General features: G+C 47.2%; 1 protein-coding gene across 1 annotated transcript in view; it reads left to right on the forward strand.

Annotated features, from left to right (window-relative positions):
- Nucleotides 1–18,986, forward strand: part of LOC124013650 (proton myo-inositol cotransporter-like) — a 72,677-nt gene that overhangs the window by 34,701 nt on the left and 18,990 nt on the right. Inside the window, exon 4 of the mRNA XM_046328018.1 lies at nt 5,078–5,186. Coding sequence (XP_046183974.1) covers nt 5,078–5,186 — 109 coding nt within the window. The remainder of the gene's footprint in view (nt 1–5,077; nt 5,187–18,986) is intronic.

Genomic DNA, 18,986 nt, shown 5'->3' on the forward strand with positions numbered 1-18,986 from the left:
TTCAAAGTAACCCTTTGCCTTGATGACAGCTTTGAAAACTCTTGGCATTCTCTCAACCAGTTTCATGAGGTAGTCACCTGGAATGCATTTCAACTAACAGGTGTGCCTTGTTAAAAGTTCATTTGTAGAATTTCTTTCCATCTTAATGCATTTGAGCCAATCAGTTGTGTTGTGACAGGGCAGGCCAAGAAAACACAGGATGAGGAGTAGATGTGACAAGAAGAAGTTACGCACGATACAGTCATTTGTCTTGTTGACCCCAAGATGGCCTGCCACTACCATCATGAGCTAGCCTCAGTATCTCTTGTCGAAGAGTAACTGGAACGACAATTTGAGATACACTGGGCCAATTGTCCTGCCCATAACTGGCGCAAGAACACCATTTTGTCATTTGAACACCATCTCTGTCAAAGTAACCCACATAAACGTCATCAAACTCCTCTGGACATACATTTGAAGTCGGAAGTTTACATACACCTTAGCCAAATACATTTCAACTCAGATTTTCACAATTTCTGACATTTATTCCTTATAAACATTCCCTGTCTTAGGTCAGATAGGATCACCGCTTTATTTTAAGAATGAGAAATGTCAGAATAATAGTAGAGAGTGTAATTTGGGCCATTCCTCCTGACAGAGCTGATGTAACTGAGTCAGGTTTGTAGGCCTCCTTGCTCACACCAGTTCTCCCCACAAATATTCTAAGGGATTGAGGTCAGGACTTTGTGATGGACACTCCAATACCTTGACTTTGTTGTCCTTAAGCCATTTTGCCACAACTTTGGAAGTATGCTTGGGGTCATTGACCATTTGGAAGACCCATTTGCGACCAAGCTTTAACTTCCTGTCACGTTCTGACCTTAGTTATTTTATTATGTCTTTGTTTTAGTATGGTCAGGGCGTTAGTTGGGGGGTTCTCTATGTTCCTTTTTCTATGTTTTGTGATTTCTGTGTTTGGCCTGGTATGGTTCTCAATCAGAGGCAGCTGTTTATCATTGTCCCTGATTTAGAACCATATTTAGGTAGGCTGGTTTCACTTTTGAGTTGTGGGTGATTAATTTCAGTGTTAGTGTTTGTTACCTCACGGGACTGTTTCGTTTTTCACTTTGTTATTTTGTATTTTTGTAGTGTTCAGTTTATCTTATTAAAATGGACACTTACCACACTGCAAATTGGTCCAACCTCTCTTACTCCTCATCAGAGGAATACGACAAACATTACAGAATCACCCACCACCAAAGGACCAAGCAGCGTGGTAAAGGGCAGCAGCAGCAATCTCAGGACTCCTGGACATGGGAGGAGATTCTGGACGGAAAGGGACCCTGGGCACAGGCTGGAGAATATCGCCGCCCCAAGGCTGAGCTGGAGGCATCGAAAGCCGAGAGGCTGTGGTATAAGGAGGCAGCACGGTAGCGAGGCTGGAAGCCCGAGAGGCAGCCCCAAAAATGTATTGGAGTGTGGAGTGTGGCTAAGTCCGGTAGGAGACCTGCGCCAACTCCCCGTGCTTACCGTGGAGAGAGAGGGACCGGGCAGGCACAGTGTTATGCCGTGAGGTGCACAGTGTCCCCGGTGCACAGGCATAGCCCGTGTGATACATAGCAGTGCTTTGTATCGGCCGGGCTAGAGTGGGCATCGAGCCAGGTGCCATGAAGCCGGCTCAGCGCATCTGGTCTCCAGTGCGTCTCCTCAGGCCGGAGTACATGGCACCAGCGTTACTCGCATGGTGTCCCCGGTTCGCCAGCACAGCACAGCACTGTGTGGGCTATTCCACCTCGCCGCACTGGCCTGGCTGCCGGAGTCCCCCAGTCCGGATCTGCCGGAGTCTCCCTCCAGCCAAGCGTTGCCGGAGTCTCCCTCCAGTCCGAGTCCCCCCTCCAGCCCTGCGCTCCCTCCAGTCCGGATCTGTCCCCCTCCTCTGCCCTGCGTCCGGATCTGCCGGAGTCTCCCTCCAGTCCCCCTCCTGCCCTGCGCCGGAGTCCCCCTCCTGCCCTGCGTCCCCCTCCTGCCCTGCGCCGCCGGAGTCCCCCTCCTGCCCTGCGCCGCCCCCCTCCTGCCCTGCGCCGTCCCCCTCCTGCCCTGCGCCGCCGGAGTCCCCCTCCTGCCCTGCGCGCCCCCTCCTGCCCTGCGCCGCCGGAGTCCCCCTCCTGCCCTGCGCCGCCGGAGTCCCCCTCCTGCCCTGCGCCGCCGGAGTCCCCCTCCTGCCCTGCGCCGCCGGAGTCCCCCTCCTGCCCTGCGCCGCCGGAGTCCCCCTCCTGCCCTGCGCCGCCGGAGTCCCCCTCCTGCCCTGCGCCGCCGGAGTCCCCGGCCAGGTCGATTAGAAAGGCCTGCTTGCAGAAGTGTTTTAGGGAGCTTTTGACAGTGATGAGGGGTGGTCGTTTGACCGCAGACCCATTACCGATGCAGGCAATGAGGCAGTGATCGCTGAGATCTTGATTGATAACAGCCGAGGTGTATTTGGAGGGCGAGTTAGTTAGGATGACATCTATGAGGGTGCCTGTGTTTACTGATTTGGGGTTGAACCTGGTAGGTTCATTGATAAATTGTGAGATTCAGGGCATCAAGCTTGTAGTTTGTAGGATGGCCGGGGTGTTAATCATGTTCCAGTTTAGGTCACCTAGTAGCACGAGCTCAGAAGATAGATGGGGGGCAATCAACTCACATATGGTATCGAGGGCACAGCTGGGGGCAGAGGGAGACTTGTTTCTGGAAAGGTGAATTTTTAAAGTAGAAGCTCAAATTGTTTGGGTACAGACTTAGATAGTAATACAGAACTCTGATGGCTGCGTGGTCCCATGGTGTTTATACTTGCATACTATTGTTTGTACAGATGAACGTGGCACCTTCAGGCATTTGGAAAGTGCTCCCAAGGATGTACCAGACTTATGGAGGTCTACAATTATTTTCTGAGGTCTTGGCTGATTTCCTTTGATTTTCCAATGATGTCAAACAGAGGCACTGATTTTGAAGGTAGGCCTTGAAATACATCCACAGGTACACCTCCAATTGACTCAAATGATGTCAATTAGTCTATCAGAAGCTTCTAAAGCCATGACATATTTTTTTCTGGAATTTTCCATGCTGTTTAAAGGCACTGTCAACTTAGTGTATGTAAACTTCTGACCCACTGGAATTGTGATACAATTAATTTTAAGTGAAATAATCTGTCTGTAAACAATTGTTGGAAAAATGTATTGTCATGCACAAAATAGATGTCCTAACCGGCTTGCCAAAACTGTCACGTTCATTCAAAATCGAACCCAGAAGCAGACCAGGACAAGGAGAGTAGGAAGAAGGTGAGTATTTATTTACAAGTGAATGTGAATGGGTAGATATATCCAGGTGGCGTAGCGGGCAGCGGTGGTGAGTTGATGGGAGTAAATAGGTGGATTCAATGGGGTAGCGGAATCCTCCGACGACCAGGCGGGAATGGGGTAAATGATCCGGGTGAGTAACTGAAGACAGAACAAACGGAGGTAAGTTTAAGGCAAGCAATACGTAAAAAACAACAAAACAAATTCCATCCAACTTGAGCTGATACTATGGCACAACATACTGTTCATGGCTAACGATCCGGCAGGGAATGGATGTCAGGTCAGAGCTTTTGAAGGGGAGAGGTGATGATCAGGACAGGTGTGCAGATTACTGATGGAATACAGGTGCGGGTGAACATCGATCTCCCAACAAGCTAATTCGCCCGGCAACCAGACAGGGTGCGTTCCAGGACACTGGAAACACACTCCAGGACAGAAACACAGGCAAACACAGACTCAGGAAGCAGGATTCGTGACAAAAACTATAGTTTGTTAACAAGAAATTTGTGGAGTGGTTGAAAAACGAGTTTCAATGACTCCAACCAAAGTGTATGTAAACTTCCGACTTCAACTGTATCTCAGCAAAAAGAGGAGAGAGGGAAACCTCTTTACTCTGTTCCACTATCAGCTAGACAATGGGGACAAGCCCCCATTTTGTTTCATTCCCCCTTCCTTCTGTTTGAGCGACATTTTTTGGTTTTCTTGCTTGGGAATGTGAGTGTGTGCACAAGCAGTGTCTGTGTTTATCAGTCTGTGTGTGTATTTGTGCGTCTCTGTGAAGTTTGCACGCCATTCATTGACAGATCCATTTTCTAGGTTGGTTAGTTCACGGCGATCTGTCTGTCCATCTCTCAGGATCTGAGCTGCAGCTCATCAGCTCTCTGTCCTCTGGTATTGTCTCCTGGGCCCATTCAATCCTGCCTCTACAATGTTAGTGCTCTACAAATAGTTGACTCTCATAAACACATCACTTCCTATCAGTTCCTGATGGCTACATTTGTAACCTGGCAGCTCATGTCCACACTCACTTTACTCACGCAGTCGATAAACACACACACACACACACAGTCCAAGTCAACATTCACTTCCGTCAGCTATAAATAATAAGGTGTACCGGTAACATTTGGAGACTGTCAACATGAATGTTTATGGCATCTTTGTGTTATTTTGTGATACACACGATATGAACAGATCTATATTTTTATTCATAACTTGGCTAAGCTTATGAAGCATAAGATGGGACATCCATACATGCATTCAAAGATAATGACAGCAGTAATGGTCAGGAAGCGTTGTGCTGGGAAAAACAGCGTGATTTGATTAGTCTCCCCAGTGTGTGTGGCTAGGTGCAGAGTGGCTCGGTCAGTGTTGAAGAGCCTGCTGTGACTGGTCCTGGAGAGAGTGTTTTCTGTTTCAGTGAGGCGCTGTCCGGTAGCTTTCTGTGTGTGTGTGTGTCTGTCTGGTCTCGTCTCGTCCGTTAGTTATTGTGTGTATTTGATATCTCAGTGGAGTTATCAAAGCTCTGCATGCCAGACGTTCTGGCCTATTATGACTGCTTCTCCCTGGAGTCTCTGTTTGAAGGTCTCAGCTGTAAGCCTGCTGCGACACAACTTTACTTTCAGACAGAACAGAACAAACTTCAGCCACTTGCTGGTGTCGCTGTTGGCCTGTTTCATGTGTATTGTGTCTGTCCATTGATAGGCTGATGATGATCAATAGGTATATTCTAACCTCTGCTCCTTTTGTGTGTGTGTGTGTGTGTCCAGATGGCCCGGTGATCTGGAGGATGCTGACCTACCCCCCCACTCGGAGAGCACTCCTGGTGGGATGTGGACTGCAGATGTTCCAACAGCTCTCTGGGATCAACACTGTCATGTGAGTACACAGCCTAAGCTTTAGTATCTGAGTGGCCTGAGTGGCCCCTGCACATTGAATATGGTACTGGCACTGATCTGTATATACTTGCAGTTTCTTTCTTTTCTTTCTCATGTTTCTTTTCTTTTTCTCCGTATTCCTTGTGTTTTATGTTTGACTTGTTATTATCTAGATATATTTTTTTCTGCACTGTTGGGAAAGAGCTCACAAGTAAGCATTTCACTGCACTGTTTCACACCTGTTGGATCCTTTGCACGTGGCGAATAACTTTGAAACTTGTTGGTTAGTTTCCACATTAAGGAGATTTTTCTTATTTAACTCTGCATCGTTGGGAAAGAGCAAGTAAGACTTTTACTGTAAGGTCTTCACTTGTTGTATTTGGCGCATGTGACAAATAAAGTTAGATTTTGATGTAAGTGGTAAGGCCCTGTTATAGACTAGGGTCCTGTCCAGGAGATGTACTTGTACATCAAGCTGCCTCGCGCAACAGAAACAGGAGATATGCTCTGTCTCATAGTAATGCTCTGTCTCAGAGATATGCTCTGTCTCAGAGATATGCTCTGTCTCCGATGTGCCGTTTCGGCTTGTACAAACCAAGGCTCTTGTGCAAATTCGCTGGTCTAACATGCCTAAGCTATAGCTAAGTGAGGTAACATGGTTTTGATTAAGGTACATTCATATTTATAGGATCAACACCGTCATGTGAGTGGTATAGTAACATGCCTATGTAGCCTTCAGCTTAGTGGGCTTGCAAGGTCCTATGAATCATGTCGAATACCAGTTCAATGGCCCAGTCAACGCTTAGACAATGACATGCAGGATCTACACTATCATGTGCTGTAAAGGAGATAGTTCACAGAGCCACGCCCGAAGAAAATTGACAATTGACAGTGGTAACCTACATTATACATTTTTTTGGGGTGTATCAAATTCTTTCACGTAACACACCCCTTTTTCTGTTGCTTTTAATGCTTCATGCACTTTTATGCACTTTTCAGGGTCAATCGCTCACGGAATTTCCTTCGTGCCTGTAAGGTGTTAGACCAATGAGTCTTTATTTCCATCTCAAGTGAGATTGCCTCGTCTAGCTCTCTCTCATCCCCCCTGATCTCAAGCATATTCTGGGCATTGTAAACAATCTTGCGATATGTGCTGTTGCTAAGCAACCATTCGAGGTGAGAGGAATAGGACAAGTGTGTGTGCGTGGGTGTCGGTTTGGTGTGCTAGCGTGTTTTTGTGTGTACATGCGTGTGGGTGATAACCAAGGTTTTACGTGTGTGTGAATCTATTAAGGCAGCTAGTGTATGTTTTGGTCCGTTGCTGTGTTTACTTCTCCCTCTGGTCATTTGTAAAGCCACAGGTGGTGGCAGAGACAGACAAGTGACAACAAATCAGGTTGATGGGATGTCTGGCTCATGTGGCACATGCCTATGTGTCACTCACTCCTCACCAAGCCCTAGCCCCAGCCAAAGTCCTAGCCCCAGCCCTAGCCCCAGCCAGAGCCCTAGTCCCAGCCAGAGTCCCAGCCCTAGCCCCAGCACCAGCCCTAGTCCCAGCCCTAGCCCTAGCACCAGCCCTAGCCCCAGCCCCAGCACCAGCCCTAGCCCCAGCCCTAGCCCAGATAGAACAGCAGCACTGAGAGTCACAATGGTGCAGGGCAGTCACACAGAGACACTCACTCTTTCCTTGTCCAGCCCAAGATCATCTCAGCTGGCTAAGGAGTATATGGAGAGACAGTCCCTCATCCTCTGTTCAACTCAGACCTGTTTGTGTTACTTACTCATCCTCTGCCCAGCCCTCAAATGAAACCGCATGATTCCTCTTCCTAAGATGCTTTGGAAGAGTTTCATATGGCATGAATCCTGTCACCCACTCTGAGTACCTCTTTCTTTGTTCCGACCCTGTCACGAAGAGATTACTCTAAATGCTGTTCAGCCAACATCCCAGCTTCGATTCCTCTCAGACTCTCTCAGGCACACTCCTATAGCGGACTCATAGATACAAGTATGCACAGTACACACACACACACACAAACACACACAGACGTTGTTGTGAACTGAACTCAGAGTGCTGTCGGATTGACGTCTCCACCTGCCAGAGAGCGTCGGGATGAGAGATGTATTGATGCATATCTCTCATGGACTTAAGGTCTCCCGGGATGTGCCGATTTTATGGCAGTTTGGGATATGTTTGTGGTTCCTTGTGGACTTCTCTCTCTCTCTGAATCTCTCTCTCTGGCTCTCTCTCTGGCTCTCTCTCTGTCTCTCTCTGGCTCTCTCTGTCTCTCTCTGGCTCTCTCTCTTTCTCTCTCTCTCTGGCTCTCTCTCTCTTTCTCTCTCTCTGGCTCTCTCTCTCTGGCTCTCTCTGGCTTTCTGTCTCTCTCTGTCTCTCTGTCTCTCTGTCTCTCTCTCTGTCGCTCTCTCTTTCTCTCTCTCTCTTTCTCTCTCTCTCTTTCTCTCTCTCTTTCTCTCTCTTTCTCTCTCTTTCTCTCTCTTTCTCTCTCTTTCTCTCTCTTTCTCTCTCTTTCTCTCTCTTTCTCTCTCTGTCTCTCTCTTTGTCTCTCTCTCTGGCTCTCTCTCTGGCTCTCTCTTTGTCTCTCTCTCTGTCTCTCTCTGGCTCTCTCGCTCTGGCTCTCTCGCTCTGGCTCTCTCTCTGGCTCTCTCGGCTCTCTCTCTCTGGCTCTCTCGCTCTGGCTCTCTCTCTCTGGCTCTCTCGCTCTGGCTCTGGCTCTCGCTCTGGCTCTCTCTCTCTCGCTCTGGCTCTCGCTCTGGCTCTCTCTCTCTCTCTCGCTCTGGCTCTCTCTCTCGCTCTGGCTCTTTCTCTCTCTCGCTCTGGCTCTTTCTCTCTCTCTCTCTCGCTTGGCTCTTTCTCTCTGGCTCTCTCTCTCTGGCTCTTTCTCTCTCTCTCTCGCTCTGGCTCTTTCTCTCTCTGGCTCTTTCTCTCTCTCTCTCTTCTTTGCTCTCTCTCTGTCTCTCTCTCTGCTCTCTCTGGCTCTCTCTCTGGCTCTCTCTTTGTCTGGCTCTCTCTCTCTCTCGGCTCTCTCGCTCTGGCTCTCTCGCTCTGGCTCTCTCGCTCTGGCTCTCTCTCTCTGGCTCTCTCGCTCTGGCTCTCTCTCTCTGGCTCTCTCGCTCTGGCTCTCTCTCTCTCTCTCGCTCTGGCTCTCTCTCTCGCTCTGGCTCTTTCTCTCTCTCGCTCTGGCTCTTTCTCTCTCTCTCTCGCTCTGGCTCTTTCTCTCTCTCTCTCGCTCTGGCTCTTTCTCTCTCTCTCGCTCTGGCTCTTTCTCTCTCTCTCTCTCTGGCTCTTTCTCTCTCTCTCTCTCTGGCTCTTTCTCTCTCTCTCTCTCTGGCTCTTTCTCTCTCTCTCTCTCTCTGGCTCTTTCTCTCTCTCTCTCTCTCTGGCTCTTTCTCTCTCTCTCTCTCTCTGGCTCTTTCTCTCTCTCTCTCTCTCTGGCTCTTTCTCTCTCTCTCTCTCTCTGGCTCTTTCTCTCTCTCTCTCTCTCTGGCTCTTTCTCTCTCTCTCTCTGGCTCTCTTTCTCTCTCTCTCTCTCTCTGGCTCTTTCTCTCTCTCTCTCTCTCTGGCTCTTCTCTCTCTCTCTCTCTGGCTCTTTCTCTCTCTCTGGCTCTTTCTCTCTCTCTCTCTCTCTGGCTTTGTCTCTCTCTCTCTCTGGCTCTTTCTCTCTGGCTCTTTCTCTCTCTCTGGCTCTTTCTCTCTCTCTCTCTCTCTGGCTTTGTCTCTCTCTCTCTCTGGCTCTCTCTCTGGCTCTCTCTCTCTCTGGCTCTCTCTCTGGCTCTCTCTCTCTCTGGCTTTGTCTCTCTCTCTCTCTGGCTCTCTCTCTCTGGCTTTGTCTCTCTCTCTCTGGCTCTCTCTCTGGCTCTCTCTCTGGCTCTCTCTCGCTCTCTCTCTCGCTCTCTCTCTCTCTGGCTCTCGCTCTCTCTCTCTCTGGCTCTCTCTCTCTCTCTCTCTCTCTGTCTCTCTCTCTCTGGCTCTCTCTCTCTCTGGCTTTGTCTCTCTCTCTGGCTCTCTCTCTCTCTCTGGCTCTCGCTCTCTCTCTCTCTCTGGCTCTCTGGCTCTCTGGCTCTGCCCGTCCGTTTATTTGTCTGTCTGTCATTGTGAGCCACAATGAGGAACAAGAATGAACTGGCCTGTCTTGTCAGTGAGGATGTGTCCTCTTTCTATTAGATCTGGAATCATAATGATCCGATTAGCCACATTATCCAGCACGCAAAGGTCACTGTAGGAGAGAGAGGGAGGTGTGGGAGGGAGGTAGAGTTACATGCAGGCAGAAGAGAGAGTAAGGTGATTTAAGAAGTGGACAGAGAGAGAGAGGGGGGAGATAAAGGGAAAGAGAGATAATTAATGAGAGAATGAGGGGCCAAGAGGGAAGGTCATCTGTCTGTTTCTCCTCTGCCAGAAGTTAAGCATGAGAGCACAGCAGAGGCCACAGGTGTTGTTGATCCATCCATAATTTAACAATGTCAATTAGTGACAGTGTCACTGAACATTGGCCATGTTTGGCTCTGGTCTCAACATGATACTCATGTACACAGATTACTTACAGTATATTTCAAAGTCTGTATTTATTACTGTAAAATTATACATGATTTGGAATTAACCAGCATAGGGTAACCTTTCATATTATATTGTTTCTATCTTAATCTTTTGGTTTGTCATATTTTAGTGTATAATTTAGTTTTTATGTGACCATGTTTGTTTACAGGGGGCAGTTGGCAGACAGATGGTCAGCTATAGAAATGTGATATTGGAGATGTTGAGACATGCCAATTAAACTAGTGACTCAGCTGGACAGCCTGGGAGGAGAGCTGTAAAGGTCCAGTCGTTCGTGTGTGTGTTTGTGTCTGTCTCTGTGTGTGTCACCCTTGTATTGCCCTTGATGACTGATGACAGTCTGTTGTGTATTTCTTATAGTTGATAAGCAGCTTGTAGGCAGCTTGTAGGCTATCGTAGTAGAAAGGCCTCATGCCGCTTATGCAGATCACATAGCTGTGATCACATAGCTGTGTGTAATTAGCCTACGGTAATATTCACACACAATAACACCCATCCACAACAACCTATTTTTAAATATTTTTTTAGATGTGCTAATTGTTATTTTATTATCTTCTCTAAGTGTGTCAAAGTTTATGTTGTTGTGGTGTGTGTTGCTTTTGCTGTTGTAGTTCATTTTCGGAGACTGTTATGACTTTGTTGTGGTACTTGTTTTGTTTTTTTGACTGTCTGGCCCACCTGACCAGGAAAAACTCTGGACACTAACATACAGTAGTTGCTGTTGTTTTCCTTTAGAGGTGTGTAGGCGTCACCGTGTTTGTTAGTGTAGTTGTACAGGCTTGAGCAGAGTTGAGCAGTATCCTGGTGTTCTCTGTGTCTAGTGAACTCTTGTCTCTGTGCGTCTCATTGTTCAGCAGCATTCGACATGAGTGTGATAATGCATTCGTCTCCTTTCATGAGAGAAATAGGCCAGTTCCCAAGAGAGATATTTCTCGCCTCCATCTCTCCATGTCTCTCTCTCCCTTTCTCTCGCTCTCTCTGAGTGCTCTTAGGCCCCTATGCTTTCTATCTCTCTTGTTTCTCTCTCTTTCCCTCCCCTCCTCCCTCTCTTGCATTGGTATGATTGCATTATTGTTACCTGGTTAGTGTGCTGTCTGTGAGTATCGATGTGCTTAAATGATTGTGCCATTGAACTCCCAGTCATGAGTGGTTATTGGTTAGGGATGTGATAGCTGGTCCTCTCACTCCTCGTGTCTCTCACACACACACACACCCACACACACACACACACACACGGTCAACGCTGCTTCTCTAGTATACACGATCTATTCAACTGCGTGACCAAAACACTATCCAATATATTTGTAAATACTATGCATACTACCTATACTATTATTATTATAATTAGTATTTTTTTACTCTTATTATTGATTATTGTACTGCAATGTTATGGGAGCAAGCACACAAGCATTTTGCTGAACTTTTTATACCTGCTGTAAACAGTGTACGTGACGAATATTTGATTTGAGTTGACACAAACGCACACTCCTCATGTCACACTGAGGCTGCCAATGCATCCATCCGCTTTAACGATCAGGCCATCATGACCTTTCCAAACAATATCATCTTGTTTTGTCTTTGTCAGCTAACAGCATAGCCAGCCTTAATAAAGGAGCTCTGATGGTGTTATTGTTTGCTGAGTCCTTAGACCCTCCAAGTACCTTTCTCTGGCTGCACTACTTTTGACAAGAGCCCTCGCAGCACTGGTCAAAAGTTGTGCGCTATGTAGGAAATAGGGTGTCATTTGGGACCCAGAATCTATCTCTTGGGAAGGAGTGGGCTTTTCAGCTAGTTCTCTCTTTCCCTCTTTAATCCTTTACAATTGGGAGCATATTCAATGAAGCTCCAGTAATGCATTTGTAAATGTCAGCCGTAAGTGAACAACTTATGTCCCTCTCACCTTTAGTGAAATGGACTGGAGCACGACAGGTCGTCAGAGAGAGGTGAGCGGGGAGCAGAGGGGTGAGGATGAAGGCGAGAGGGGAGGAGAGGTGAGGGGGAAAAGTTTTCTTTCTTATGAGTAGAATTCATTGTACAGGAGTTCTTCCTGGCCATGTGATTAACTCCAGGTCACACACAAACACGTACAGGCCCACTCCTCTGTATTTTCTTCCTCTCATCCACCTATCTCTATTTTGCCCGCGCAGCCAAGCCTCAGAGGTGAGTGCACACAAACATATCTCTTTCAGACACCACTTCCATCCTTCTCCCTTCCACCCTGACGTTCCATTCCTCATACTCCACCTCATACCCCTCTTTCCCCTCGTCCACTCTCTCTTCCTCGTCCACTCTCTCTTCCTCGTCCACTCTCTGACATCTGTGTTGTCACCTTGTCTTCATGTCGGAGTGGAGAGAGGAGAAAGGTGTGAAGTGAATATACTACAGAGGATAGCCAGTGGAGTGCAGACAGAGTGCAAGTTCTATTTTTAGAACAGAGGTTCTGAAGGCCATTTCACACCTTCTGCCTGCTCCTCTCACATTATACATACAGCCACTGGCACAATCTGAAATGGAACTATATTCCCTATATAGTGCCCTGCTTTTGACCAGAGCCTATAGTGAATAGGGTGCCACCCTGTTACATAACCTCCATCAAATATGACTATTTCTGTAATTTGAGTTTCGCACTCTGCAATTTCACCGGAAGTTGTCGAGATGGGACGCTAGCATCCCAATGATCCGCAAGAAGTTAAACCTGCCTAAAATAAATAATGGATTTTTGTGTATATTCAATTCAAATGTAGATGTTCCAAAGGCGGCATCAGCAGCTTGCATGCGTGGCGGCCTAGAGATGCTAAACGTGTTTATGTTAATTAATGCTCAATTACCGTGAGACTGCATGGACACAATAACAGACTTACCACAGTGTAGAGAGAGAGAGAGAGAGAGAGAGAGAGAGAGAGAGAGAGAGAGAGAGAGAGAGAGAGAGAGAGAGAGAGAGAGAGAGAGAGAGAGAGAGAGAGAGAGAGAGAGAGAGAGAGAGAGAGAGAGAGAGAGAGAGAGAGAGAGAGAGAGAGAGAGAGAGAGAGAGAGAGAGAGAGAGAGAGAGAGAGAGAGAGAGAGAGAGAGAGAGAGAGAGAGAGAGAGAGAGAGAGAGAGAGAGAGAGAGAGAGAGAGAGAGAGAGAGAGAGAGAGAGAGAGAGAGAGAGAGAGAGAGAGAGAGAGAGAGAGAGAGAGAGAGAGAGAGAGAGAGAGAGAGAGAGAGAGAGAGTCTACCATGCCACCTTGTGTGTTTTGGTTTTCAAGAGCCAGCTTGTGTGTCCTCCTTCAAACCCAATCAAAGTCTGCCGATGTTTATCTAGCTACACTTTTTTCCTAACTACACTTTTTTCCTAACATCTCAAGTAGCAGATGAGTGTTTCTTGTTTATGTAATGATTTGTTTCTCTCCACTGTGATGTTCCTATTGAGCTTGTTATACTTGCATAAGTGCACAATCTTACACTGAGAGAATGTAATAATGTAAGAGTCACAGCGTAAACAGCTTGAAAATGCATTACAGCAGTCGTTGCCGCACAATTTGAGCATAAGCACCATAGCTAATGCAGTGGAATACTTGATTATTACACTTGATGACTCTCACTCAGTCACTCAGTCACTTTCCACATCTGTTTCAGTCTATCTACCTCTCGTCTCTTCTCCATCTTCCTGTCTTTCTCTTAGCTGTATGGCGTCTTGTACTATTTGCATTCCAGAGTTCACTCTCAGACCAATATATGGAACAGTCCTGTGTATTTGTCCCTATCCTACACTTGGCCCAAGTGATCCCCACAGACATCAGATGTACAGGGCTATAGATGGATGTAGAGGGGTGTGCAATTGTGGGGTGCAGAAGGGTGTGCGGAAGAGTGTGTTAGAGGGTTGTAATTGAACATGTCCATGGCATATTTCTGACCTATTACTAGATATCACTTATTAAAGATGGTGGTTACCATGGTGAATGGAACTGGCTTTTCTTTTTTTTCTCCTCCCATACTGAGAACAAGAATTCTCTCCTCTTTTCTTTATTCTCTCTCTCTCTCTCTCAGCTTTGATCCATATTATCACACCGCGGTAAGTCTGTTATTGTGTCCATGCAGTCTCGCGGTAATTGAGCATTAATTAACATAAACACGTTTAGCATCTCTAGGCCTCTACGCATGCAAGCTGCCGATGCCGCCTTTGGAACATCTACATTTGAATTGAATATACACCATCACAGTAAATCCATTATTTATTTTAGGCAGGTTTAACTTCTTGCGGATCATTGGGATGCTAGCGTCCCATTTCGACAACTTCCGGTGAAATTGCAGAGTGCGAAACTCAAATGACAGAAATAGTCATATTTAAGATTCATGAAAATACAAGTGTCATACATCAGTTAAAAGCTTAACTTCTTGTTAAATCAGCTGCCGTGTCAGATTTCAAAAAGGATTTACGGCGAAAGCACACCATGCTATTATCTGTGTACAGTGCCCAGCACACAAAAGCATTAAACACATTTTCCAACCAGGCAGATACGCCATGAAAGTCAGAAATAGCGATTAAAATAAATCACTTACCTTTGAAGATCTTCTTCTGTTGGCACTCCAAAAGGTCCCAGATACATCACAAACCTCAGGTACCCTAATACGTAAATAAACAATCAAATTTAAGACGGAGAATCGTTATTGTCATTACCGGAGATAAACAACAAAGTATGCGCATTCACCAGAACGCGTAAAAAACACTACAGCCAAAATGGGAGTCACTTAGAAAAACTACAAATTCTAACTATTTTTTTCCAAAAACAAGCCTGAAACTCTTTCTAAAGACTGTTGATATCTAGTGGAAGCCATATAAATGACAGCCATAGGAATCAATGGTGGGCTGAATATTTTTTTTCTGGATGGTTTGTCCTCGGGTTTTCGCCTGCCATATCAGTTTTCTGTAATCACAGACATTATTTCAACAGTTTTTAGAAACGTTAGAGTGTTTTCTATGCAAATCTACCAATTATAAGCATATCCCAGCTTCTGGGCCTGAGTAACAGGCAGTTTACTTTGGGCACGCTTGTCATCCAGACATCCAAATACTGACCCCTAGCCCAAAGAGGTTAAAGAAACATGATACGAAGAAAATGTATTTCAAAAGAACAGAATATGAGTTAGCCAGATAACAATCAGTAGGCAATGTGCCATGTAATAGGCTGTAGGTTTGTTCATTTCGCTGACAAGACATTCTCATAAGTCCCTTGCCATTATTTTATGTTAAATTATTTTATAATAAGAAGATTATAACTGAACTTAGCTGAATAAAATAGAAAGGATATTTTTCCCATTCAGAGCGAGAGTGCACATATGAAGTGGCTATTTTGAGCATAGAAGTGATGATTTGAAACAGGTCCTATAACCTAGATTTAGAGTTATTTGGCAACTTTAGTTGTGAATGATACAAACCATAAAATTCCCTTGAAGTCAAAAGATATATAGGCTGCATGATGCAACTTTAGGCTATTGATGTTTTGTGAAAGTCACACAAAAAAGATTGTGCTCTGTTCCTTGCCTCAGGCTGCACACACTTCTCCGTCCAATTTATCATATTTTCACTCAACAGACTATTCTCAATTTAATATTGTCTTTAATAACCAGAGACTCTGGGTTCGCGCCCAGAGTCTCCCGCCGTCCGGGAGGTCCGTGGGGCGACACACAATTGGCCTAGCGTCGTCCGGGTTAGGGAGGGTTTGGCCGGTAGGGGTATCCTTGTCTCATCGCGCACCAGCGACTCCTGTTGCGGGCCGGGCGCAGTGCATGCTAACCAAGGTCGCCAGGTGCACGGTGTTTCCACCGACACATTGGTGCGGCTGGCTTCCGGGTTGGATGCACGCTGTGTTAAGAAGCAGTGCGGCTTGGTTGGGTTGTGTTTCGGAGGACGCGTGACTTTCGACCTTCGTCTCTCCCGAGCCCGTACGGAAGTTGTAGCGGTGGGACAAGATAGTAGCTACTAACAATTGGATACCACGAAAAAGGGGGTAAAATTCAAATTAAAAAAATAATGTCAAATTTGTTTTGATTTAGAATGACCCATTATCAAACGGGCAGGAACAGTGACAAGAGAAAAAATACATTTAATCCGTATTTAAACTCGAATAGCGAATAGGGGCCGGTTCGTTTCACTCATGTCAGGTAGCTTCGTGACAGGTGATATTCCGCCCAAAACTCTGTATGCCATGGGCTCTCCAACCCTGTTCCTGTAGCTACCCAGTGCTTGATTTGGGAAAGCAAGTGAAATCTGTTCTGGAACATCTATAGTAACATGTTTACATTAAGCTGTTGGCAACCCCTCTCTCTGCATGCTGCAGAAAGGAATGATGGAGAGAGGGGGAGCAGATGGAAACACATGGTAGTGAGATACTCTGTAGCTAAAGGTAATGTGCCAGCCTATTAATTAGGCTATCGCCCTATTATTAGGCTATTCAAAATCCAGTACAAATTAACTGTAATTGTAGGCTAACTCTGAATTTGTTTAAGTTAAAATTGACCAATTATGTATCAAAGATAAAACCATGTGTGTTTTTTAGTTGTGTTGGATTAATAGCAGTTTTGGCTACAGAGCTTCAGACTTCTCGTCCACTCCGGTCGTCATACATAGGCTATATCATTTGAATGTTTTTTTTAATGAATGACAGCTTTATTGAGTGTCTGAGACCTTCCAGACTGGTCAGAAATGACAAATGACATCTGTACTGCCATCTGTGTCCAGTTCAGAGTAGTTACCCTGGTCTAAAATGTATTACGTTTAATTACAAATTGAACACAGCAATTTCAATTAGCACAGGCTGTTATTATCTACAATCTACCATATCATCGCCATTTGTCCATCTCACCACCTGTGATAGAGGGCCACATGTTAGCAGAATGTTTTAGTGGGCAGTGTAATTTATGTAATTGGGCTGTGAGCTCCCCGGGAGTCCAAGAATTAACCTGCAGCTTACATTTACATTTACATTTAAGTCATTTAGCAGACGCTCTTATCCAGAGCGACTTACAAATTGGTGCATTCACCTTATGACATCCAGTGGGACAGTCACTTAACAATAGTGCATCTAAAACTTAGGGGGGGGGGGGGGGTGAGAGGGATTACTTATCCTATCCTAGGTATTCCTTAAAGAGGTGGGGTTTCAGGTGTCTCCGGAAGGTGGTGATTGACTCCGCTGTCCTGGCGTCGTGAGGGAGTTTGTTCCACCATTGGGGGGGCCAGGGCAGCGAACAGTTTTGACTGGGCTGAGCGGGAGCTGTACTTCCTCAGTGGTAGGGAGGCGAGCAGGCCAGAGGTGGATGAACGCAGTGCCCTTGTTTGGGTGTAGGGCCTGATCAGAGCCTGGAGGTACTGAGGTGCCGTTCCCCTCACAGCTCCGTAGGCAAGCACCATGGTCTTGTAGCGGATGCGAGCTTCAACTGGAAGCCAGTGGAGAGAACGGAGGAGCGGGGTGACGTGAGAGAACTTGGGAAGGTTGAACACCAGACGGGCTGCGGCGTTCTGGATGACTTGAAGGGGTTTAATGGCACAGGCAGGGAGCCCAGCCAACAGCGAGTTGCAGTAATCCAGACGGGAGATGACAAGTGCCTGGATTAGGACCTGCGCCGCTTCCTGTGTGAGGCAGGGTCGTACTCTGCGGATGTTGTAGAGCATGAACCTACAGGAACGGGCCACCGCCTTGATGTTGGTTGAGAACGACAGGGTGTTGTCCAGGATCACGCCAAGGTTCTTGGCGCTCTGGGAGGAGGACACAATGGAGTTGTCAACCGTGATGGCGAGATCATGGAACGGGCAGTCCTTCCCCGGGAGGAAGAGCAGCTCCGTCTTGCCGAGGTTCAGCTTGAGGTGGTGATCCGTCATCCACACTGATATGTCTGCCAGACATGCAGAGATGCGATTCGCCACCTGGTCATCAGAAGGGGGAAAGGAGAAGATTAATTGTGTGTCGTCTGCATAGCAATGATAAGAGAGACCATGTGAGGTTATGACAGAGCCAAGTGACTTGGTGTATAGCGAGAATAGGAGAGGGCCAAGAACAGAGCCCTGGGGGACACCAGTGGTGAGAGCGCGTGGTGAGGAGACAGATTCTCGCCACGCCACCTGGTAGGAGCGACCTGTCAGGTAGGACGCAATCCAAGCGTGGGCCGCGCCGGAGATGCCCAACTCGGAGAGGGTGGAGAGGAGGATCTGATGGTTCACAGTATCGAAGGCAGCCGATAGATCTAGAAGGATGAGAGCAGAGGAGAGAGAGTTAGCTTTAGCAGTGCGGAGCGCCTCCGTGATACAGAGGAGAGCAGTCTCAGTTGAATGACTAGTCTTGAAACCTGACTGATTTGGATCAAGAAGGTCATTCAGAGAGAGATAGCGGGAGAGCTGGCCAAGGACGGCACGTTCAAGAGTTTTGGAGAGAAAAGAAAGAAGGGATACTGGTCTGTAATTGTTGACATCGGAGGGATCGAGTGTAGGTTTTTTCAGAAGGGGTGCAACTCTCGCTCTCTTGAAGACGGAAGGGACGTAGCCAGCGGTCAGGGATGAGTTGATGAGCGAGGTGAGGTAAGGGAGAAGGTCTCCGGAAATGGTCTGGAGAAGAGAGGAGGGGATAGGGTCAAGCGGGCAGGTTGTTGGGCGGCCGGCCGTCACAAGACGCGAGATTTCATCTGGAGAGAGAGGGGAGAAAGAGGTCAGAGCACAGGGTAGGGCAGTGTGAGCAGAACCAGCGGTGTCGTTTGACTTAGCAAACGAGGATCGGATGTCATCGACCTTCTTTTCAAAATGGTTGACGAAGTCATCTGCAGAGAGGGAGGAGGGGGGGGGGGGGCGGGGGATTCAGGAGGGAGGAGAAGGTGGCAAAGAGCTTCCTAGGGTTAGAGGCAGATGCTTGGAATTTAGCGTGGTAGAAAGTGGCTTTAGCAGCAGAGACAGAGGAGGAAAATGTAGAGAGGAGGGAGTGAAAGGATGCCAGGTCCGCAGGGAGGCGAGTTTTCCTCCATTTCCGCTCGGCTGCCCGGAGCCCTGTTCTGTGAGCTCGCAATGAGTCATCGAGCCACGGAGCGGGAGGGGAGGACCGAGCCGGCCTGGAGGATAGGGGACATAGAGAGTCAAGGGATGCAGAGAGGGAGGAGAGGAGGGTTGAGGAGGCAGAATCAGGAGATAGGTGGGAGAAGGTTTGAGCGGAGGGAAGAGATGATAGGATGGAAGAGGAGAGAGTAGCGGGGGAGAGAGAGCGAAGGTTGGGACG

This window comes from Oncorhynchus gorbuscha, linkage group LG25, assembly GCF_021184085.1.
Source record: "Oncorhynchus gorbuscha isolate QuinsamMale2020 ecotype Even-year linkage group LG25, OgorEven_v1.0, whole genome shotgun sequence".
NCBI lineage: Eukaryota > Metazoa > Chordata > Actinopteri > Salmoniformes > Salmonidae > Oncorhynchus > Oncorhynchus gorbuscha.